General features: G+C 39.4%; 1 protein-coding gene across 2 annotated transcripts; it reads right to left on the bottom strand.

Moving 5' to 3' along the window:
- Nucleotides 1-457: 457 nt before the first annotated feature.
- tlcd4b (TLC domain containing 4b) lies at nucleotides 458-22,679 on the bottom strand. 2 transcript variants are annotated; one of them, XM_020650495.3, is made up of 7 exons: nucleotides 22,303-22,679; nucleotides 19,660-19,812; nucleotides 15,034-15,123; nucleotides 7,225-7,283; nucleotides 6,405-6,499; nucleotides 6,155-6,228; nucleotides 458-5,329 (listed from the first exon to the last, which is right to left on the bottom strand). In XM_020650495.3, exons 2-7 carry the CDS (start codon nucleotides 19,803-19,805, stop codon nucleotides 4,981-4,983), a joined length of 813 nt encoding a protein of 270 aa, XP_020506151.1. In that variant the 5' UTR covers nucleotides 19,806-19,812; nucleotides 22,303-22,679; the 3' UTR covers nucleotides 458-4,980. The 2 variants fall into 2 exon arrangements, with proteins under 2 accessions (XP_020506151.1, XP_065820638.1); XM_065964566.1 differs by lacking the exon at nucleotides 22,303-22,679 and adding an exon at nucleotides 21,329-21,470.
- Between the last annotated feature and the right edge of the window lie 1,446 nt (nucleotides 22,680-24,125).

Below are 24,125 nucleotides of genomic sequence, written 5' to 3'. Positions count from 1 at the left end.
TGACTCAACCCTCCCTTCTGTGTTTCTAATGATGTCACATGTCCATATCCCCCAGGATACAGAAACCATTTAAGTGTTAACTGGCAAATTTTCAGCAGACTGGAGTCCATTTACCTTTTACATATGAACATGGTAGTAGCAACTGCTCAGCATCGAACAGTCTTGATTTTTTGTATCATCCAATATTTCAAAGAAATGCTGATTTTTTTTTAAATGAAATTGCTTTATTTGATGTTTTTTTTTTTACAGGATATAACAACAGGCCAATGTGTTTTAGAGATGTAGAGACCCACAGGAATAATTGGCTCAATGATTGGATTATTTAAATACACTTTGAGACAGCCCCACTGACATAATTGTTCAAAAACAGATTCACCTGGTGAAAAGTGCAAACGCATACATACAAATAAGAATAAATATTTGCTGTTGAGTCAAAATAAACGAGTCAACAAATCAGTGTCTCTCGTCTTCAATTTTTATTGAAGAGAAACACTTTCAAGTAAGTCTCAGCTTCCTGCACTACAGTTACATGATCATTAGTAGTGGTCATTGTTGACAACAACATCCAAGTCACAAGGTAATGCTCAGACAAGGACCCTAAAGCCTGTAGGCTGTTCACATTTAAAATCTCCAGGAAACAAAGAATGATCAGAACAAGAATTGCATTGAATTAAAAAGTAGACAAAGGAGGGATGGACTGTCACCAACTGGCAAATCATTCACAGAGAAAAAAAAAACTTGCAAGGTATTTGATTATTAGCTTGTATGCAATTATTCCAGTCATTCTTTAACAAAATACCAATGTTCAATCCATTTTGTTCATTGTACAACTAGGGTTACACTTGAAATCAAAAGAAGACAAATGGGGTGGAAATAATAGTTGACTAAGAACCCCAAGTAACCTCAAGAAACCCGGCAGAATATACAGTTGGAGTACCAGATTGTGGTGCAGCTTTGTTATAATGTACCAAAGAAAGACAACATATCCTGCAATCCTAATCAAACATGAGCAAATCAGAGGTCTAGTTAGTCCAGTGCATATCTGGTCTTAACACTTGATTACAGATATATACACACCTGTAAATACCTTTGTGATACATATATTAAAATATATTCATTATTTATTATAATGAACATTGGCCTCCCCAAAGACAAAGGCAATGTGGTTTCTAACCTGATACAATACAGGTCATGACCTAACAATAGCAGCCTTATCAAGTTCCTTAATTTTAAATTCATTCTGTCGATTTTCAGCTGCAGTGTGCAACATACTGCACAAATGTCGGGTCTCCAGTCCATTGACAACCAGTCAACACACTGTTAGGTATCAAACTGTGTGCACTTGCACCCCAAAGTAGTGTTGGTCTAAACTCTACTAAAAGTATAGGACGCTCTCACAACCTGTGTATGAGCATCAGTGTTCAGCCAGTTCAAAAAATAAATCCAACACAGTTCATTCTAGGTATTATCATTATAGAGTTATGACCGAACAGTACGTCAGTTTTTACGACAACTTTTCACAGCTTTGTGTTTGGGAGGGCAGAGAAATGAAATGCTAGCTTCATATCAGCTACCTGTAAATCTTCAAAGAGTTTATGCCAAAAGCTGGTTTCCATTATATTCTGATCACATTTGAAACTGTCAGCTCATTTTAATGCCACTAAATATTCTGTCACAACATTCATAGAGACATGCCCCTGTATTCATTCAGGAGAGAAAACAATTCAACACAAAACAGGCTCCCCATGAGGGATCAGCTTTGGATTATAATACTTGGCCGGATTAATCATTGTGCAGGCAAATTACAAAAATATATACAGGGTATACATGTGGAATACAGAGACTATAAACGCTGGATATTACATTATAAAGATCATGCTAATCCAAAATCTGGCTGCATCACATCCACTATTTGTGTAAAGGCACAAGATATGTAGCCCCTCCTCTGTGGTGACAGACAGAAATACAGGAGATGGCTGAGTTATTGCTCCACGGGGAGTGTGCTTTAGAGTTCCACAGTGAAAACACCACTAGACATTCTCAGACTATTATATCCAGCTAGCCAGCTAAAGATACAGACAATAGAAGGAGACCTCCACCAATATTTGCATGTCCAAATAAACATCCCGGGGAGTTCTAACTGCAAACAGGAGGAAAAAAAAAAGTTGAATTAATCTCTGGAAAAATGTGGGTTTGAGGAGTTAGAAAGGCTCCATTAGCTGCTAGTAGTGTAAAACAATCTTAACCTCAACAGAACTGTCAGGGGATGAGTTGCATTATGGGTGATGTAGGCATTACATTTTGTCTAAAAAGAATGTATGGCATTAAAAAGGCAAAAAGTTTTTCAATACAAAGAAAAGAGAAAAAAAAAAACATGGTCATCTATTGCAAAATGGTGTTCCAGCTTTGCTTCAAGATACTGCAGACAATTTCTTTTGAAATTATTTTTGATTATTGTTGTTACATTTGATTAAACTATTTTAATTCTGGCAGAAATCAATAAATGAAATACTTCGACAATAAAGAACAGAATCTGGTATCTGTATCGTTTCAAGGCCTGAAACTAACCTGCTTAACTTCCTGCCTGTTTACCTACCTGCCTGCCTATGTGTGGACACTTTGCCCATGCTTTCTAGCGCAGGATCACAGCCTATTCTACCTCGTTCTGAAGTTGAATGAATTAGCAGTTCCACTGTATAATGTGGATGTTCTTACTCTTTATATTTTCACAACAGTTGTGGACGACATGGATGACAACCCGACCTACAAATCTCTGGTTCTGCTACATTGCTATTGCAGGTCTGACAATGTCTTAGGCTTTTAATGCTAAATTGGTGGAGTAATCTTTGAAGCTAAAAAGAAACAGATGTAAATGTGCGAGCTTCTTCTCTGTACATATCTTAGTTGTTTGACCAAAGCCAAGTCTAAAACAGCTCTTGTATCTCTGTCTGTCAGGATATCAGCTATGCATGTAGTCATTAGTGTCTACTGACAGTAGACTGAACCATAAGAAGTATTCATGAATTTGTGAAAACGTGTTATGCCAACTGGCACAGGGACGATGTGGTTATGTAAAGCGAGTTATTCATACAGTATGCAGAGGGATGTGTAGCTACTGTTTGTGTGTCGACTGTACAGACATGCAGGGAGAGAAACAAAGGAATAAAAAAGACATGCACTTAAGAGGAAAACACATTAACTGCTTTGGAAGACAAACCCCTGTTCTGCATTGGATTAATGCAATAAATATTTAGATGCAATACATCTACCTTGACTATTCACAGAAGTATGCCATGCACTATGTAATAATATAGTTCACAGTAAACTTAAAAAAAAAACATGCAGATTGCCACACATTGCTTTTGACAGTGACATCCTATTGTTGTCGCACATTGGTACATCCAAATTCTCTTCTGATTTAAAGTGTCATATTACATCATATTGCACTCCTATTGCTGTCATTCTGCCAAAGGAAGAGCACCATGTGGGTGTTTTAGAAGGGCACCAAATAAAGTGTATAGTTTGCACACTATGCTTTGCAAGAAAGGTAGCAGAGACCGATCATGCAGATGTGTTTGTATTTACTTTATAATGCCCACTTCCTCAATGAGTTTGTCAGAGTCGGTGAGGAAAGAGGAGCTCAATATAGAGTTCAAAAAGCCTGTGGGTTGTACACTAACTGGACAAAGTTTCTGGAGAAAAATGATGCTGCTCGGTTTTTCTGCCTTTACTGGGACATGCTCTGAACGTGGGAAAAGGAAGAGGGAGGAAGAAGTTCCTCCAAATAAGTGATGTCACAAATGATAAGGTTTTGAAACCTGAAGAAAATCTTTACAGTAAAAAAAAAAAAAAAAAACATGAACGTTTCCTTTTGATGAATTGATTGAAGAAGTCTGTATGAGACAGGAGAAGAGGTAGAACAAAATGAAAAGTTCACGATTGATATTAAAGCCCTACTCAGTGAGGAAGAGCATTACAAAGACTGTAATGTGAATACGAAATGTTTCCGCAGATGCGTAGAACTTCAAGTTGTGTAAAAAACAGAAAAGAAAATAAAGAGTGCAAAGTACAGCACAGTGATGCAAACACAATGAATACTGAAAGGCAAAACTGTCTTGTGAGATGCTTAGGATGTTGGAGAGTGTCTCTCTTCCCCCTGCATGCATTCTCTTTTTTTGATATAAAATCATGATTGTAAGGAGGTTGTAGGGGCATGGCTGGTGATCTAGGCAGGCGTCACTTGTTTCAAGGAGGCCACAGCAGGTGATACTGTAGAAGAGGCATTAAGGTGTTTTATTTGTCTCTTTTAGTGAGGTCTGATGAGTTTAAGACAAGAGCCCTATAGATTCTCAAACACTGTCTGGATCCGATGAAAGAACATTTCACTCTGTAGGCCACGTCTCCTCAAGTGTGGACGGAGAATTAACAAGAGAATAAGAAGCCTCCAGTTGTTCAGAAGATAATAGTGAGCAGGAGATGGTTGTCTTCTGAAGGGGTGAGCTCTGATAGAACTGTGATCCTGCTCCTCCACAACTATTACCTCCCCGTCTCTCATAGGCACTTCAGAGGGTTGGGCTTTGGCTGAAGTTGAGCATGAGAGGGCATGAGCGATGGTGGGAGGAGAGGCGGGTGACAGACAGGGTAAAAGTGTGCTTGGGAGCTTTACCTTGTCGTCCACAACCGAAAGCTATCACCCGCCAGGATACTTCATCCGTCAGTGAAAACACTGAGGCTGCAAAGGCTGATGCTTTACTGAGTCAAAAAGCAGAGTCCTTGTCCTATTTTGGGCTCAGAGGCCAGGGAATCTTAGCCTGGTGCACTGGTCGACACAGCAATCAAGGAGGATTGGATTGGTGATTTGAGGGTGGAGATTGGAGGGACACTGAGGCTACAGCAAAAGAAAGAAGGCTGTTCGGTTCCTGGATGTCCAGCCTCCCGTCCTGCTTTCGTCTGTGTCTACATGTCCTCTGCTCGGCATCTTTAGTCTGTGTGGTTGTTGAAGTGCTTCTTATCAGAGATAGATTCTGCCTCTGTTCCTTCTTTGCTCTTTCTTCCTCCTCTTCCAGTCATAACCTTGTAGCACCCACGGGCGATCTTATACATCCAGACAGTGTTTAAAATATCCAGGGCGATGCAGGAGGTAATCCATGCCACCTGGGCGCCCAAGCCCAGCCGCTCAAAGTCTTGGGTGCCAAAGGTGGCGAATACACTGGCCCAGTAAGACGGCATGACAGCAATACGAACCAGGAAGAACACCAGTGACATCAACATGCCGTTTAACACCACCAGCCGGTGTGAACGGGGATATTTTAATGCCTCAAAGAACCACCTGGAGAGAGAGGGAGATTAAGACAAGTCAGTGAAATGTTGTTTGAAATAAGAAATGCTATCTACCGACATAACAGGACATTTCCACTTTTTAAAATGTATTTTTAGAACTAGCTAAGTAACTTTAACTATCTGGTCTTAAAGAACTAAATCAACTCCTACAACAAGTGCCACCAAACAAGAATGTAGATTTCAGTGTAATCTAAAGGAAAGTTTAAAGATTGTTTTCTCAAAATGTCCCTTAATAGGCATCAAATCCTACTGCAATCATCTAAAAAAAACAACACATACCCTCAGATTAACAGAGTACTCAAAAGAAGTATTCCTGAATAAAAGTTCTGAAAAGAGATTGGCTTGTAATTATTCTCAGACACATACACACACATTTCTATGCAAAACGTATGTAGAAGTCCATATTATCTTTGAGTCATTTCATTTAATGTGAATTTGTCATCAGTGTTCCCCTGATACAAAACTTGAATTGATTTTTTTCTGTACATCTATCAAAACACATGATTTCATTACACCGGTGTAAGATGGACAATAAACTGTGTCATTAGCATATACTGCATTGCTTTATGATCTTTTTGCAGTGTTATTTTTTTTTAATCTATTTTTGGGCTTACGTATCTCCTGTATTTGGACAGGACAGTGCATAGAGTAAGAAATCAGGAGAGAGTGGGGAATGACATGCAGGAGAAGAGCTACAGGTGTAACTTGAACCCAGCCATCAAGTCAGAGGATCGTCTCTGTACATGGGGTACGACCTAACCGCTGGGTCACCCTCCCCCTTCTTTTGTGTGCATTGTCATGAAGGCTGACTCACCTTTGGTTCACAAACGGTGTGGACAACTCTGAAATGAGACGGAAGTTGGCAAAGTAGGGAAGCACACCACGTGTCTGCAAAGACCAAAGACATAAACACATTAACCAAGGACATGATATATGAATAATGTATTGATATTTGACTTTAGGTATATAAAGAAGAATGAATTCACTAAAACTTTTTCATTATTTGATCTGCAGAACTAGTCCATGTAAGGTTTAAAGCTCTGGTTCTTGAGTGATAGACTCACCAGCACATATCCGTATGCATAGAGCGCCGCCAAGTGGTGACACACAAAAAAGCTGTCCCCCATGGTGCTCCAGTTACATGCAAGCAGCACAAGGTCTAAAGGACAAGGGGAAAAGGTTGGTCAGTGAGGTCTGGCAAACTGATACATCTGTTTGATGACGAGGACAATTATGTACACAAGAGCCTTTGAAAGCAAATAGCAGAGAATGCACCACTGGTGAAAAATACAGAGAACATTTAAAGAAGACAATGTGGAAGACATTTAAAGGCAGACTGACTTGTGACAAAGTCAATCGTGCTGATAAGCTTTTATGTTTTTATATTTGTCTTTGACAGCATTGAATGAATATGTACCAAAGTGCAGACCTCTTTTAGCTGACGATGCACTACAGTACTGTTTATCACTATAATTCACTTGCTTTGGCTGCTGCTGAGAGATTACAAACCTAAAAGAGAAAAATACATTTAACTGTGGATATAACCTTTAATTACTTAATCAGTCTGAGGTACATTTACACAATGTTTCTACATTACTGGTATAATATATATTTATATGTAGTGTATACATTTTTCTTGTTTTTATTTTACCAGGAGAACCTCATCTCTCATTAACAAGAGTGTCCTATTACTCGCATGTAAAGTTCAGAATTCCACATGTTACTCTTAGCTTACCAAATGCTAATGATTAGCCTGGCAATGGTGTTTCACCTCCGATTCAGATAGAAGGCTTTGTGTGCAATGAATACATTGACTGACATGCCTCATGGACAATGTTGAACTAGACAAAATGATCAACAGGACTAAAAACATACAGAGCTTACCATAAATCAGGTAACCACAGGTTATGGCTACATTTAGTTTGACAAGATTGGGGTCGCCCCTGTGGAAGAACAAAGAACACAAAATGTCAACATTATAACAAATTGTATTTCAATACATAACTGTAACAGTATGATCCACATATAGACTGGAGGAGAAGCTACAGACTATTCCAGATCCTTAAAAGGCCCCACAATGAATGAGTGCTTGTGAAACAATTCATTAATTCTAAAGAAAAAAAATACAATTTGCTACAAATTAAAGTCACTTGACTCTCCCATAAGGCAAGATTATTTATATAGCACATTTCAACAACATGGCAATTCAAAGTGCTTCATAAACAACGGAGTGGTCATTCAAGCATAAATTTCAAATGTTGATGACTTTTTACATGGCTGGTTCTTTATTAAAAAGGACACGTTTGATCAGCAGCTTGTTTTTCTGAACATGACTAACAGCTCGTAAAGCAACATGTAACAGGTAACCGTTCGGTGTCCTTGCAAATAACATCTGTTCAAAATGACAAAGAAGATGTCTCTGCTTCAGTACACATCCAACCCAGGTTTCAGTTACTAGTATCGTATAGCCAATGACTCACTGACTACTTGTGTAACAGAACCCCACCACACAAACACTGTACACACATACACACACATCTACTGAATAATGGCTCACCTTACTGAGCAGGTGATGAATTTTGGTAAACCACTTTGAAATGTGTCTATCTACCTATGCCAGAATGGCTTTGAGTGAATTGAGTTCTATGAAAATATACTTAAATATGCAAGAGATATTTGGATACAGATCCCTGTAATAGACATGTCTAAGACACAACTCAAAATGTATTATCAGTTATCAGTGAGTATGCAACTCCATGAACCAATCCGGTACCACACTAAACACCCCCAAAAAATTTGAGGTAACCAGCGACGTTTGGTTAAAACTTCAATGCACTCTTTAACAATTGCTCACCAGGCCTCTGTTAAAAGCCTCTAGTCAAAGGGCAAACAACATTTCTGAGGAAAACCTTTCTAACCTAAAAATAAGCCAAAACAGTAATAATAAACCTCAAGACTGCAACTGGCAACTAGTTTTAAAATGGATTCAACTGATGTGAAAAACTGATAACAGTGATACTGTAGTTTATAAATCTGAATGGTTATCAGGAGATTTTTATTTAATGAAGGTACCTTATGCTAACTTCTGCATATGCACGTGTGAGATAATGATTCTTCTCTTACATCACCAGTGGTCAGGCATCTTGAACAATCAACCTTGTACTTTCTCTCTGATAATATATCTAATCTATTGCCTGTATCACAAAACAGCCCTCCTCCTGTTAACTGATCAGTGGGATCACTTTACGACTGCAGAGACAGAAATGCAGCAAGCAAATATGAGCCTGAGGAAAACATCCAACCTGACTGATAGTGTGGGCCAGAGAGTATGAGTCCAAAGGCTCCTTGATAATCACATCAGTGTGACCCAGCTTCAAGTTTATCAACCTACAGTGAACCCTGGCTAATAACTCAATGTATTGTTAACTGTCTGGATTCTGGCCTAGAAAGACAAAAGGGAGCTTTTTACTCTGTAAGTAATGATAGCCTTGTCTTAACAGCCTCAAAACAACATCCAGTAGTGGAACATTTGTTACATTCACTCGATTATAGACGTTTAATTTTCTTTATTGTAGTCAAACATTCTTAAGGGGTCTGGCATAAAATGTGTGTGCAGACTCAAGAGTGTCTGCTTTTGTCTACATGGAGACATTTTTAATAGATAGCCTCTAACAATTGTAATACATTAGTTTAAATAGTTTCTATATTTGCAAATTGCGATTCTAGAAAATAAAGCAGCAACATGCGTGAGTATTCAATTCGTCATTTCAGTCATATTTTACAAAAATGTGCTACATAATAAAGATACTGCTGTTGTTTATTGTTTTCTATTACTAATGAAAAATGAACAAAGTGAGGCCAAAGCTAAATGAATTCAGCATTCCAGTGCACACATTTTCTCCACAAGTACAACAACGCAGAATTCATTGGCTTGAACTCAGATTTCCATCCACTACCCCTGCCATGCGTTTCTGAGCATGTAAGACATGTTGTTTATGTTTATTTATCTGATGTTTCTTGAATCTGTTGGAGTTAACTATGAATTTAATCATGATAGTAATTGTATGTTCTTAGTTTGGTTATGTGTTTATAATATTAATTTGGAATATGTGCCGTTGATACCACAAAAACCATGGCTCTGGATTGGAAATAGATCCTTTTAAGTTTAAACTGCAACCCTGTCGTCGCTTCAATTTGGGAGTCTTAAGCGGTCAGCCCATTCTTAATAACATGAGAAGTTTTAATATGTTTTTTAAATGAAGCTTGGATAAAACCACAATCTAAAATACTGTGGAAAAGAAATTTGTTTGAAAACCTTGCCGAGCTTGATTGGGCACACAATGATAATTTGCCTCTGTACTGTCCAGGTACGATTCATTCATCCATAGAAGCGAACACTTCATTGATAGTGCAAAGTCATAGCTTTGGAACACGATTATTTTAGGCCCATTTTGTACAATGTACTGTAAATAACATCAAACTTACCTAAAGGTGCACTATGGAGTTTTTGTAGAGAAATGTGAAAATTGGAGAAGTGTACAAATTCTGTGGTATATGTCCATTACTCTATACACAAACTGTCCTCAGAGGAAAATTTTGTCGCTCTAAGACTGTTTAAAGATAAAATGATGGGTGAGAAGTTATGGGGGTGGGCCCGCAACAGTCAAACTGTAACTCTCCTGGTAGCTTTTTAACTCCAAACAGTGTTCCAGGGAAACATTTTTCCTTTGAATGAAGTTTGTGTATTTAGTTCAGAAAACATAGCATAGAAACATTGTTTCACTTCTCCAGCTTGAAAAGTTCACCACCAAATCTACATAGTGCACCTTTAAAAGATAGTCAGTAGCTTAACCCTAAAACAAATAAAAAGAAATGTCTTACAGAAAGTATTGCTGCTCAATCATCCCTTAAGGGCCTCCATACATGTGCGGTGGTGACTGTCTGCAGAAACACTGTCCTAGTCTGCCTGTATTTTGATGTTTTATTTCGGTTGATAGAGGGCGTTTATGGTCAGGGAGCTGATGTGTTTCCCCCAGCCAATGACAGAGCGCAGGTGGCTTTAGGAGTGGATAAAATTCAGTGACTGGACGTAATACAATCAGGCACATATGACAGATGTGGACACTGTGCAAAAGAAGAGAAAATGTATCATAGTGAGTTGAAACGCCAAGAAAATAAAGCTTATTCCACAAGAAGAGTGAACCTTGTGTTGGCTTTTACCCAGTGACGCAGAGTTTGTTTGCTTTCTGTTGGACAGGATGGTGCCTGTCCACCGGCGGTTTGCTTGAGCTAGTGTGCTGTAGCTTGCAGTGTGGGTACAAGCAATAACGTTCACACTACTTCCTGCAGTGAGTGTGGTGATGAGCCCAGGAGGAGGTTCCCAGTTTGAATGTTGTGTTTACAAGCTGCAACGAACAATGATACTGACGCCACCTTTAATTGATGATGTTTTGAAAAGACACATTTTAAAAAAGGGATACTTCACACCCATGTGCATTAAGCTTTGTATCATTAGAAACCTGGTAGTATTTCTGAATGGTCGTGCATCCCGCCCTCATTTTCCCCTGAGATGGGAAATCTTTGTATTTTTAAGTCTGAAAAGCAGCTTCCAGTGACGCAAAAATTACGATTTTTGTTTTTTAGTCACTGGAAGCTGTTGTGGTTAGCAGGGTGAAACTACAGCGCTAGTTCCTCATATTTCCGACCACTGAAGCTACAGACCAATCACAGATCAGTGGGTGGGAACTCACTCCCAGAATCTAAACTTAACGTCCGCCATATTGCTTGGAAGCTATGCTAACAGGCTTTATGGAGAAAGCTGATAATGGCGAAAAAATATAAATATAGCGGCGAGACGGCTGCTGCCGACAGGCCGGTCTTGTGTTTTGGCGTGAAGTATCCCTTTAAGAGATGCTTAAAGCCTTCAAACTTCATGTCAAAGCCATTTTACTTCATTTCTGTCCTTCTACAGCTCTGTGTTAAAATGTTGTTGACAGGTCTGTGATGAAATGATCTTGACAGCTGTTGTACTGTTTTCTCATTTTTAAAGTCCTTTCATATGACTTGTGACACGGCAAAATCTGTTAATGCCAGATTTTGACAAGAGGACTTTGTGTGGTGGATTTTTTTTTTCCTAGTTCTGTGGTAACATGCTTTTAACAATGAAACAGAACATATCAATTTGCAATCGCCTCATGTGCTTTGGATCATTGAATAACATACATTTATGATTTACGTTAGAGTTTTTTTAAAATCCTACTTGGAATGCACATGCAGAAAGGCTTTACATTAAGAAAGTGTTTAGGATACATATACAAGAGTGTTTTGTTTTTGGCCTTGTATCAAAGATTTTGACTTAAAAGGTAATACAAACATTCAAATGTTTAATAGAAACCAGTTTGACCTAAACTCAACAGGACCCTGAAATTTGGCCCCTCTCTGTCCTCCAGTGGCCCTGCTCATGTTCATGTTCAGATAAGCCAATCAAGACATGCAGCAGCAGAGGGCGGGACGGTTGGTCACGGTGCTTGTTAACTGAATGGATTATGATAACGGCCTGGGTCGCGCTGCCTGCCAGAGTGAAATGTTGAAATAGCCCAAGCAGCAGCTGAAAACAATGCTGGCTTCTCACAGTGCGGCCTTGGCCACTCAATCACTGTATTGAGAGCATCAGAGGGAACAATGCTGCTATGTGACAGCTCTTAATCATACTGTAATACAATTAGATTGCCTGGAGAATTTATGCTTACACCAGTCTGGTGTTGCAATGGGGTGGGCCTCAAGGCATTAGGAGACTGTTGTGGACTGCTTGTTGGCTAGTTTCCTAACCAGGGGTATAACGATTTGGTTTCCATATTGAAAATAGATTAAAAAAAAATTACCTCCTTTATCAATTTCATAACAAAACAAAAAACATGACAGACATTTCTCTCAGTATTTCTTTCACTGATCACAGCATATCTTTTGGACACAGCACTTTCACTACCAAGTCCACAAACAACAGAAACAGGAAACTAATAACTGTACTATCTTATACCCATCCTCAGAAGTCCAACAATAACATCATAATTACCACATTAAAATGCACAAAATAGGGGTAAGGGTATCCATCTGAATCGTTCAAATGATTATGGAAAATAAAATCGCTTGCAATATTCCTGATAACTTCAACTGTACAATCCAAGATAAAAAAAAGCTGCTTTTCAAACTGTTTGCTTGTTGGTTTGTTTGCTAAAATAGAAATGACTGTTGAAAGGCAAGAGGTCAAGTGTCCATCTGAGAGGCATATTTTGAATACTCTAAACTTGCCAAATGAAAGCCCACCAAACCTGAATCACATCAGCAAATCACACATCTTTATCTGTAAATGCCACATTTCACAACGGCTTTATTTAGGATATCCAACCCAAACACGCTGTTTTCATGCTTGGCTTTATTGCTTCCCTTTTCTTTTCTGCTGAAGTCACATGCTTTACTAAATGATCATCATTTCAAACGTGTGTATATATTCTATAAATGTAACTTATTTTTAAAAATGTACTTAAACTTTCCTTCTGCCTAATTTGTGAAAATTAACAGTGGTAATATGCACCATACTTGAGAAATGTGTTGTATTTGTGTCATTTTGGGAGTATTGTCAAATCCAAAATGAACACTAGTGTTTAAATAAGTTCATACACTCACTGACAAAACCGTGCTTAAATGTTTAAATTAGAAGACTGATTGTGGACATTTGTGTGCATGTGAACAACAGATGTAAAATACATGTATACACAAAAAGAGGCTTTGGTAGTGGGGCTTAGTATTTGCAGCCTGAGAATGGCTGTTGATAGGGGGAGGAGGGAGGGAGCCCCATCTTTTGTCCCGCCTCTCTTCTCCCTCTTGACCTCCCCCCACCAACCCTTGCTTTCTCTTTTCTCGCCTTTTTTTTGCTACATCAGCGCTGCTTGCCAGGGCCGACAGACAGACAATAAGGGCGAGGGAGGTGTGCTGCATTGATTCGACAGCCTGGGATGTGGGGTACAACACACTAGAGGCTCATGGAGGGCTGGAGGTGGGGGGGCACAAGAAGAGAGGAGGCAGAGGACTAGGCTACTGTTGTTTATTATAAAAAGGAGCCTTGTTTGTGGGTTTCTGTTTGTAAGAGAGACAGAGAGGAAGTGTATTGTAGTGAAAAGGAAGAGAGAAAAAAGGAGACAGAAGGGCGGTGAAGAAAAAGGAGAAGTGAGAGACAGAAAAGCTGAAGAAAAATATTTTTAAAAGACTGACTGAGAAGTTAGAAAAGAGAGATAAATGGGGAGTGAAATTACCATTTCTCTTACTCAAGATTCATTGATGCAAAAAACATAGCAGGAGTAGAGAGAGAGAGAGAGAGAGAGAGAGAGAGAGAGAGAGAGAGAGAGAGAGAGAGAGAGAGAGAGAGAGAGAGAGAGAAAGAGTGAGAGAGAGAGAGAGAGAGAGAGAGAGAAGCTGAGAGAGAGAGAAGACAGTAAAGACAATAATCAAAGGCAAAATCCACTGGATCTACAACTCTCTGGAGGCTCTGCTGACACATTAGATCCATCCTCCCCCTCACATTCTTTCATTCTGATGAAGGGAGTGCCTTCGTCATCCCTCCAAAGGTATTAACTACCAACCCTGGAAATCCCTCACTGCCACCCACCTCTCATATTCAACCCTTCATCTGTTTCCTCTCTTACCCTTGTACCCTTGCAGATGTGACAAGACAGGTTTCTCCTAAAAGCGCCCCAAGCTTTCACACTTATGCCTGCCAAAATGATGAGGCATAATGTTCAATATTTTTTTTGCCTATTTGTAACAGCATTATTGCATTTGTGTTTATGGGCTTTAGTAGGAGGGGGAAAAAAGAGCAACAAAATGTTTCAACACTTTTTTTCTTGCATGTAAAGTATAATCTATAAGAGAGACCCACTTTGCAATGCAAAGCATCTATTTTAGATGCCCTTTTTTAATTTTGCATTTCTACTTATACATTGAATCCTCCAAGTATGATGTCAAAGGCACAAAGCAGGAACTTCACATACACACGCACATGGAAAATGCGCGCACACACAAAGCGCTATTCCGTCTTGCTTGCCAACATGATACATTGAGAGTCTCACCTCTGTTACACACTGCAGACGAAGCATTAATATCCTGTCTTGACTGACAATATACTGGTGAAGTTCATATAATAAGAAAATTGTGAAAATGTTCCGTTTTCTACAATTTAATTTAAAAGTGAAACTTTCATATAATTTAGATTCATTAGACATAAAGTGAAATATTTCAAGGCTTTTCTTGTTTTAATGTGGATGATTGGGGCTCACAGCTCATGAAAATCAAAAATTCTATATCTCTTCTATACGATAATTACAAGAGCAATTTAAAAAAAGATTTATAATACAGAAATGTCAACCCTCCTGAAAACGACGTTAATTTATGCACTCAATACCTGGTCAGGGATCATTTTGAATGAATTACTGAATCTATGCGGTGTGGCACAGAGGCAATTAGCCTGTGGCACTGCTGAGGTGTTATGGATGCACAGGTTGCTTTGATAGCGGCCTTCAGCTCAACTATATTGTTGAGTCTGGTGATTCTTTCTTTCCTTTTTACAAGGCCCTAAAGATTATCTACTGGGTTGTGTTTTTTATGTTTTTATGGACACATTTTTCCTTCTGTTCCTCTTACCAGACAGGGTCCGCGTTGACTGCATCATCAAACCGCAGGATGAACAGACAGAACAGCCCCACAATCAAGGCGTGCACAGTTGACACCAACCTAAAGTAAAGAATAAGACAAACAGACAGAAGTTAAAAATAACTAACATCAAGACAGATATACATGATTTTATTTACAGTCAGTAAATGTCTGCTCATGCCTCCATACTGTATGTTATTATCACTATGGATGTTATTAATTGGCGCTATAAAAATAAAAATTGATTGATTAAAAGGTTGACGTATAGACATGCATATGCATCCATGTGCTGTTTTTTTCCTTTTGTTAATTAGGCCTGGTAAAGCAAACCCTTGACCTCTGGCCCCTGAATATGGACATATGAACTTTTTTTCCCCCCAGTTTTAGATGTCAGGGAGCCCATTTCTCACCAAAATGTATTGGTACAAAAACTGTAAACTAAGCCGAGATAGAAAGGAATTATGTAACTCAATATTAGGCCGGGGAGGCAGAAGCCCTGCAAAGCGCACAGGAGCGCGGCCTCTGTACAGTGCCCATGTTAACCATTTGGGCTGCAAAGACAGAGCGCAGCGATCGTTTCAGCAACTTTTATTTTCTCAATGTGCCCACGGGTGATTCTGGAAAGAAAACCCTGTCACTGCTTTGCACCCCCCCGCTCAAACTAATTGTATTACCTGCAGCAATCACACAGCAGCAGAAACCAGTGTGAGTCTCATTTGTGCAATTACACAAGAAGCACATGGAGTAGTCACCCTCCCAATGATTGCAGAGATCCATCGCAAAATTATTTCAGAGGCTAGTATTGAATTCTGTTTCCTGTGGAGAGTTTCCTCCGTACTGTCAAGTTTATATAAATGCAATTCTGCTGCTAAACTAAAACTGTTTGCAGCTGTGGCATAACTGTGCACATTGAAGTGTTTACAGTTTCTGAAAGAGCCTCTTAGATCATAAAAGTATATCATTAAAGAAAACACAGTATACAAGGGCTTCATTTGTTTCAGATCCACTTCCTGTTGAAGTTGAACTAATCAATAAAGTTATTTTTGAGAATAGTAGAAGAATGTTGACGCCTGAAGCAGTGAGTTTTGTTGACTTTAACATGAGCTATTGTGGCATGTGTCATATTACTGCATGTCACTATCTGTAAATCTTCATGTTCTATCTAAGTTACGAGCCACATATTGTCCTGGGAGCTTCTGAGCGCTCGTCTCGTAGGTTCCTCTGGATTGTGGTGGGTACGACCTGCTGCCATGATTTTCAGTGATTATTGTAAATTCTCCGGTTATTGTAAATAAATATCACTGTTTGGGATGACAGTTATACGTTTTGAACATAATGGAGGCCCAGAAGAAGAAAAATCAGAAGAGGAGGAGGTGAATGGGAAAGAGACAGATCTCAATGTGGACACCGGAGACACATATTAATACCAGGTGTAAATGTAAATGGTCAAGCGCTATCCGATAGCAATCTTATCACAGAAAACTTATTTTCTGTGATATTTTCTGCCAGGTATATGAAGGGGGTCTACTACTTCTTCAAGCTGGATGTCCCCCCACTTCAAAAATCATTCAGGCACCACTGCTCTCGAGTGGTTATCAGGGCCACTAAAGAGATACTCCAGAGGTTCAGTGGCACTCATTTCTCCTCAACCAGAATCACAGAACATTCACTGTTACCACACAGCCTCTTGGGTGCAGCACTCACAGTCCACAGGCTACAGCTGCTGACCTGAGTTCTGGCCATGTCTCGAAATATCAACTACTGTATGAGTAGATGTGTGCATCAATACTGCTGAATCAGAGTCTAATTACAGAGTCAAAAATGGACCAGACACATTTGGATGAACTGGGCTAAATGAAGTTGGGAAACAAGGTTTATAAATAGCTTTCTGTGTCATCGATCCCATAGCAACTATTTGGTTGTTGTTAACTTTAAATGTGGGTAAACAGGAACATACAGCTTAAAGGAAGACAACAGACAACAGAGACGACACTGTGAACAGGCAAAACAAATTTCAATACAACCAACAGGCAGTCCAATACTAGAAATGCAGTCCTACTCCTTCTTTGGAAATGCTTTCTCTCTCCTCTCCTAGCACTCAAGTCATAGTTACATAAACAACTCACTGACACACTGAGAGCTAGCTGTTATGTAACCCAAGTCCACTCTTGAGTGAACCATCAGTGTCTTGCTTGTGATGTCTTGGACTATTCCTTGGTCATTTAGTACAACCGGGCTTTCAAATGTGTACGGAAAAGAAATATGTAAACTAGTTGAAGTGAGGATAACCTGTAGGCAGAAAGAAACAAGGAAAGAGATACCATCTGCCAACTAAGTCAGTAAAAGATATGCAACAACAAATTATTGCCCTGTGAACCCTCCCCCCCCCCCCTCCCTGAAAGTTTTGCTTGAAATTCAAAACCATTCTGTGATTCACTAGCCATTAAAGTCACAGCTGTAGCTATGTGGGATGATGACGGGGTGCCGGAGACATCAAGATCCTCATGTCTCCTATATATAAGACACTGTAGCCTTCAAAGAGGTCACATGTTCAGGATGTCACAACTTTGTAATTATATACAACCTGTATGGAGGTATTTCTCTGTACGTAATGTTCAAGCCAAAGAAACAAGCAATACATAATACCTAAGTGACACGTCAAAATGTTGTGGTGTAAACAACCGCAAAAATGTCTATTCCATCCAATACCTCTGATTATGTCATCATTTCTGAGCTTTTTAAACACTGTTAAGAATTGTGTGATACAAACATCATAACTATATATATTACACATTAAAGTAAAATCAGAGATTTGCTTTCACACAGCAAATGTCACATTATGCATCATAGGCTAAAATGAATTTTAAGGCTGTATGTCAGATTATGATTGGCTTACAGTCGCTGCCAAATATGAAATGAAGTTACATAAAACAAATGAAAATATATCCAAGGAAGGAAGTGGATTTTAACAGTTGCAACTAGATATCAATCTATTAGGCCTGTGACTGTGTTTGTATTAATCCTGAACTATCACCGTTCGGACGACTACACAGAGGCTAATACATGTTAAGGCTATCTGCCCATTCGAAAATTTTGTTTTCTTTCCCCCTCTTGTTGTACAATGTTTACAATCAGCTTAAGCCCAGTAAGGGGGCCACTTTGCCTAGTGTGAGTGTGCCCTAAAACAAGCTATTCTGTTTTCATTTTTACTAAAAGGAGCAATATGCAAGTTATATTTACTTACTTAAATCATAAAATCACCTTACTATATGATCAGACATTAAGGAAACATGTTATGTTGAAGTGCTGGCTTCTCTGACAACAATGCAGCAATCAGTATGTCCTCAGCTAATTTTTAATTCTGGTCCGGAATGGTCTGTATACGTTCTGAGCAGAGAAGGGAGGTTTGACGGCACCCCCACAAAGCTGTTTTGGATGCCCCTTGGTTTGCCAGATATGAGACCAGTTATCACAGCGACAACTGGTTCAGATATACAGTAACTGACTCTACCCCAGCTTAAAAAGCCTCTGCATTTTTTCTAATAAGCACTGTGACCAGAAACGTAGTAAAACTACAATTATTTTTGGAGATGCTTTTAAATAATTAAAAGAGGTTAGAGAGCACAAAGGTTTCAAGACCAATAAAGAGCTGGCTAAACACTAAAGCTTCCATGTCCATGACATGGCAACCCACATGAGCGCAAACTCTAGGGAGGAGGGGGCAGGGGGAGAGAGCTCTCTACAATGTTTTGAATTTCAACTGCAGTACCATTTTTAAGAGCTACGTGTCAGAGTTACATATTGCTCCTTTAAGCTATGTGCCTTCTGTATTGTATATGTGCATACGTAATATCACCATCATACATATCGGTAACCTTAAGTTGCAAAGGAGAATATGAATCAGTGAGCACAAAAATAAAAACCTGCAACGACCAGTCGACTTTAGGCAAAATGTGAGTGATCAGATTCGACTATGTAAATCCTTAGTCTGGGACACCCCTCAAGGGTATTAATGCATTGTCCATGTATTAAGGGCTTATCTAAGAGGTCAGATATTGCCTGCTGATTGCAAATGCATGGTATAAGTACATACAACGACGTGTTTTTCATTACATTTCAGGCATTTTTTTGCAATTTTGTTTCTGCAAACCTTTATACCGTAAAGACAATAAAAATGTGATTTATTGTGCAGCCCTCTTATTTTAATGCAACTGTAAGGAAATGGGATGGAAGCAATAGTCTGGAAATACAAATATATTTTAACACCTTTTCTTTCATACTTATCCAGACCTTAAAACTACTTAAATCAAAATCAACTGTTAGAATAAAATACTGGTATTTCCCATATTTTCTTGTTTTGTTTTTGCTTATTGTAGAGCGCTTAAGAGCATGATATGTGAAACTTTTATGTGACTCTGAGCTGGGAAATTATGAAAGATTTTAACCTATTAGAAATACAGAAGATGGAGAGAAGGATGAAGAAATTAATAGAGAAAGACAGAGAGAAAGAAAGAAAGAAAGAAAGTTAGATTTCCGCATGATGATCAGATCAATCTGTTTGAACATGCACAGGTTAGGTGCCCAGAGCAGGGGAAGGATAGCATTCCTGTTACTCACCTGGAGTTCCACTCCGTGAGCTTTGTGGAAGGCAGACGTCCATAACCTGGTGTGATGGCTGTGGAGAGCAGTGGGCTGGCCACTGAGAAGAGAACCTGGAAAACCACAAAGCTGCCAGCTACCACGGTCAACTCTCTCGTCTCCATCACTCACCTAAACGCAACAGATGGGGGGAGAGGAGGGGAGGGGAGGGGAGGGGGGGAATAAAGCGGGGTGATACACATCGAAAGGTTCAATCAATGACTGCCAGCATTGAGGAGGAATAGCTCTAGGAGTGTGGTGATGGAAGTGAGGGTGAAGCAGAACCATCTTTGGTTCATGCTATCCAGAAGACAGAAAGGGGAAAAAAAAATTGAGGGCGAGGATGTGGGCTGACTAATGCAAGTTCTATGTGGGCTGTAGACAGGCAGGGCACTTCACACAGGTTAGGGAGAAGATGAAAGAGGGGAAAACTTAAGGTACATGTATTTAGGTGCAACACAGGAAAAAATAACTTTGTAGGTGTCGTGAAAATAGCACAGCATTTAGATAAGGAAGAGAAGGTCTCCTAATTTTGCATAATTTGCAAGGGGATTACTGTGGCGTGTTTAGGAAACACATCCCTGAGGAGAAAACAAAGCCGAGTGAGGAAAAAAACAGAGTTTCATCTTATGAGACAGAGACTGTATAAGACAAAGAAGCTAACAAATTACTTTACTTAAACTAATTGATCAATTGTTGCAGCCCTGCTTGGCGTCATTCCTCATTTCTTTTTCTATTTTGCTGAACCAAAAAAATCTACATCCACCTTTTTTTTTTTTTTTTTTTTTTAATTCAAACTTTTCAACTATTGATAACAGCAAACTATTCCACAGCTGCACAGCTACTATAACAACGACAGGGAAATCAAAAAATGTCACCGAGTTCACAGGAAACGCTAGACACTTGAAATGCACACTAACAATGACCTCTCAGTTTCATTAATAAAACTGGCTATTACAACATTCTCTCTCCACACGGGTCTGGACTCTGGCCTGATAATGCACTGGATTTCTAAATCGCGGAAATGATGCAAGCCATTTTAAACCACTCATTACAGTAGACCTGATGATTAGGATTGAACAGAGTACAGATTACACAATTGTTGATTAACAATGTATTGTAATGTGTTTTTTTCTTTGCAAAGAAACCTACGGAAGTATGCCCGTGGGAAGCACATGACACTTCAGGCATGTAGCCTACATTAAGTTCTATTTTAACTTGAACATGTGTCCAGTGGCATGCATCACACTGTACAGGAGCATTCAAGGAAACAAAAGCACGAGAAAAGCTATTTAGAGGAAACAGACTACCTTACGTCTAACAGCTTTGCTTAGAGGTCCTTGAGGCAATCTCAAAAAAATGATTCCCCACTAAAACATCTGCAGAATAAAATCCAAATGGATTTATTTAGAAGAAAAAAAAAACATTGTGTAACTATCAAACACACATTTCCCCCATATCTAACTAGCAGAAAGAAGTGCCTCCCAATATGTTGTTTTGAAAAACTGCCATGTTCAGCTTAAGGAAGCTGAGGCTGACAATTCTTCACCACCGAGTCTCTCCTTGTCCCCAGAAGCAGCTCTGCACACTCCCAGGCCACGTTGATCATATGCAGCATGTGCCTGAATAATTCATTGGCATTCTTCACCTGGCAGGCTGGTTCATACTGCCCCATGAGAGGAAGAAGAAGAAGAACACAGCCTCCCTCACTGCAGCTGACAGACAGACAAGAGTAGCCGGCTGGGACAGAAGAGGTGTTCTTCCGTCCACGTTTGACCTTGTTCAGCTGGAGTATCCTGCCACTGTCAGCAAACCATGACCCCCCCCCCCCCTGTGACATATCGACCAAAACATAAATAATAGCGGTTCAATCCCCCCCCCCCCCAGTTCTTTAGGAAAACCAAACCTGCTTCTTATCTACCGCATTGCAACACAAGACCACCGGATTTGATTCACTCTGTAAAAGGCACAAACCTTGGCAAGCCAACATCCCTGCAGGCAGGTTGGGTCATGACATGAATACTGATAAATAAATGGTCATTATTGTTGTTGTAAGCCGATAAGAGATGTTAGCATTCAGCATAAAGATACTTGCATAAACATAAACACTCCCAATGGGGAATACTGTGCACAATGCTCATGAGCAAGTGGCGTGTACAGTTCATAACAGAAGGCACTATGTTAACTAGAATTAGCTCACTCTTCCTTAGCAAGCCCATTGACATGTTGCGTTTGCAGGAGGTGAATAAGCATTGTTTAGCACTGCGGACAGTCTGGCATGGCGAGCAACGTGTCAAACACGGAACACATCGGCTACATAATCGCTGTAAATAAATAGTTTTACAGTATAAAACAGGCTGGTATAGCAGGGAATTTCAGGGGAGAGTGGAGAGGGGGGGTGGGGGGCAAAGTTGATGGCTGAAAGTCTTAAGGAGTGCTACGTATGCTGTTGTTGTTGCCTCTGCCACCGAGCAGCCAAGAGGGGCTGTTGCAGTCTCGAGATTTATTCCCGTACAATAAAAACCACACACACACACACACACACACACACACACACACACAAAACCCGTGTACGATAAAGCCCAACCAGGGTGGAGGAAGCTGTTCGCATGGCCCATTTACCTGCTTTCCGTCGCATAGGTCTGTGTTGGCGGATAAGCTCCCGTTTAGCAGCCGTCTTCTCCACTTTCTTTACAACTTGACGTTAGCTAGCAAGTCGGCTAAAGTGAAACAGCCCCGCTGCTCTGGTTGTGTGTGTGTGTGTGTGTGTATGTGTGTGTGTGTGTGTGTGACCCTGCGAAAGAAAAGGGAGAAGGAAACAGGCTCCTCTGCTACGCAAACAGTGTCGTGTGTCTAAAAACCACTGCAGCAATGAAGAATGGCTTTCTCCGCAGTCTATTCCCTTTCGGCCATGTGTTTATGCTTATGAGTCCGGTGTAAAAGTTTTTTTTTTTTCGTTTTTTTTTTACTCGTTTTATTTTGGCGTTGACAGCGAGGACCAACCGGTGACGTCGACACGTACCCACCCCCTACCCCCCCCCCCTCCCCTCCTCATGCACACGCCCCGTGGCAGAGGCTACACCCACACCCACGAGGAACAAAGGCCCCCACAGCAATGACAATACTTTTAGTAATAAAAATAAATATAAAAAAAAGAGAAGAAAGTGGACTCCTCCACTCAGCTCAATCACACATCAGCGTGTTTATATAGTAAGGTAAAGCTTGAGTCACATTGTTATTAGAATATATATTTTTTATTTATTTAACCTTTATTTAGCCAGGAAAGTCCCATTGAGATTAAAAAGGGAGTCCTGGCCAAGAGGCAGCAAAAGTCACACAGTCACACTCACAACATGTGTGATATGGGAGCCCATGTTCGTCAGTATAAAGGTGAGATGAAATCATAACCGTGGTGATGCAAATATTCCCGTTTGGAGCCATAGTCATGAGATTAAAAAAATAAACCATAAATATTGCCAATTTAATATAGTCGTGAAAACAAAAGGGTTTTTTATACGCAGTCTTAAAACTCATTTATTCAGTCTGCCTTTTATATAGTGTTTTATATCAATTCAAATCTTAACATTACCGTATTGTCTTTTTTTTTTATCCTACTACAATTTAAAATATTTTCCTCTTATGTATTTATTTTAATATCTTGTTGCTTTTATGTGTCGTATTTTATTGTATTTTAATTTATACATATATATATATTTTATATATTATATATATTATATATATATTTTTAAATTCTTATTGTGTGCATTAGTCTCTCAATGGTTTTAGCAATGATTTTATAAACTACTTTTCGTCAATAACTTTTCTGCACTCTTGTTAAGCACTTTGAACTGCAATTTAATTTGTCTGAAAGGTGCTATATAAATAAAGTTTGATTGATTGATAACAAGTCATGATAATGGAAAGTCATAATTGTATGATCATAATGTTACATTATAAGTCAGAGGTTTAATATAATTGAAAGTAACTGGTGAGACTGATGTCAATCGGCCTATTATTTCTAGATGGAAAACCACATAGTATGTCTAATTCTGATAAAACAAAAAAAACATGTGTGTGATTTCTTTGATTAATTACACCAGGCATATTTTTGTCCACCTCCTTTCTAATTTCTGAATATAAATGGAGTCATCCTTCACTTCAGGCTGAGAGAGGAGAAATCAGATAGCATGAAGAGATATTCATTATTTTTTTCTGGGATTGGAACTTTTGGAACTTCTGGAACTGGATCTCACCAATCATATCTAAATAGGAGTTAGTGTACCACACAGATGCCTCTTAAGTCGCCAATAGAATGTGGAATGCAGTGTGGGAGGAAATGGACACACCTGAACTCATGAGACACTTTGACACAGAGACAACAGACCAATCTTCCTTGAATGCAGCACTTGTCATAATGCTAAGAAAGTTGATGGGGGTCATTACTA

This window comes from Labrus bergylta, chromosome 16 (genome assembly GCF_963930695.1).
Source record: "Labrus bergylta chromosome 16, fLabBer1.1, whole genome shotgun sequence".
NCBI lineage: Eukaryota > Metazoa > Chordata > Actinopteri > Labriformes > Labridae > Labrus > Labrus bergylta.
This window is presented reverse-complemented; position numbering and strand designations above follow the sequence as displayed.

Bases quoted from the DNA above. Each gene is read 5' to 3' on its own strand.
- tlcd4b (XM_020650495.3), bottom strand. From the start codon at position 19,805: ATGGAGACGAGAGAGTTGACCGTGGTAGCTGGCAGCTTTGTGGTTTTC. The intron at 15,124-19,659 runs GTGAGTAACAGG...TCTTTACTTTAG, and splicing joins CTCACGGAGTGGAACTCCAG to GTTGGTGTCAACTGTGCACG. The intron at 7,284-15,033 runs GTAAGAGGAACA...GTTCTTCCACAG, and splicing joins GTCAACGCGGACCCTGTCTG to GGGCGACCCCAATCTTGTCA.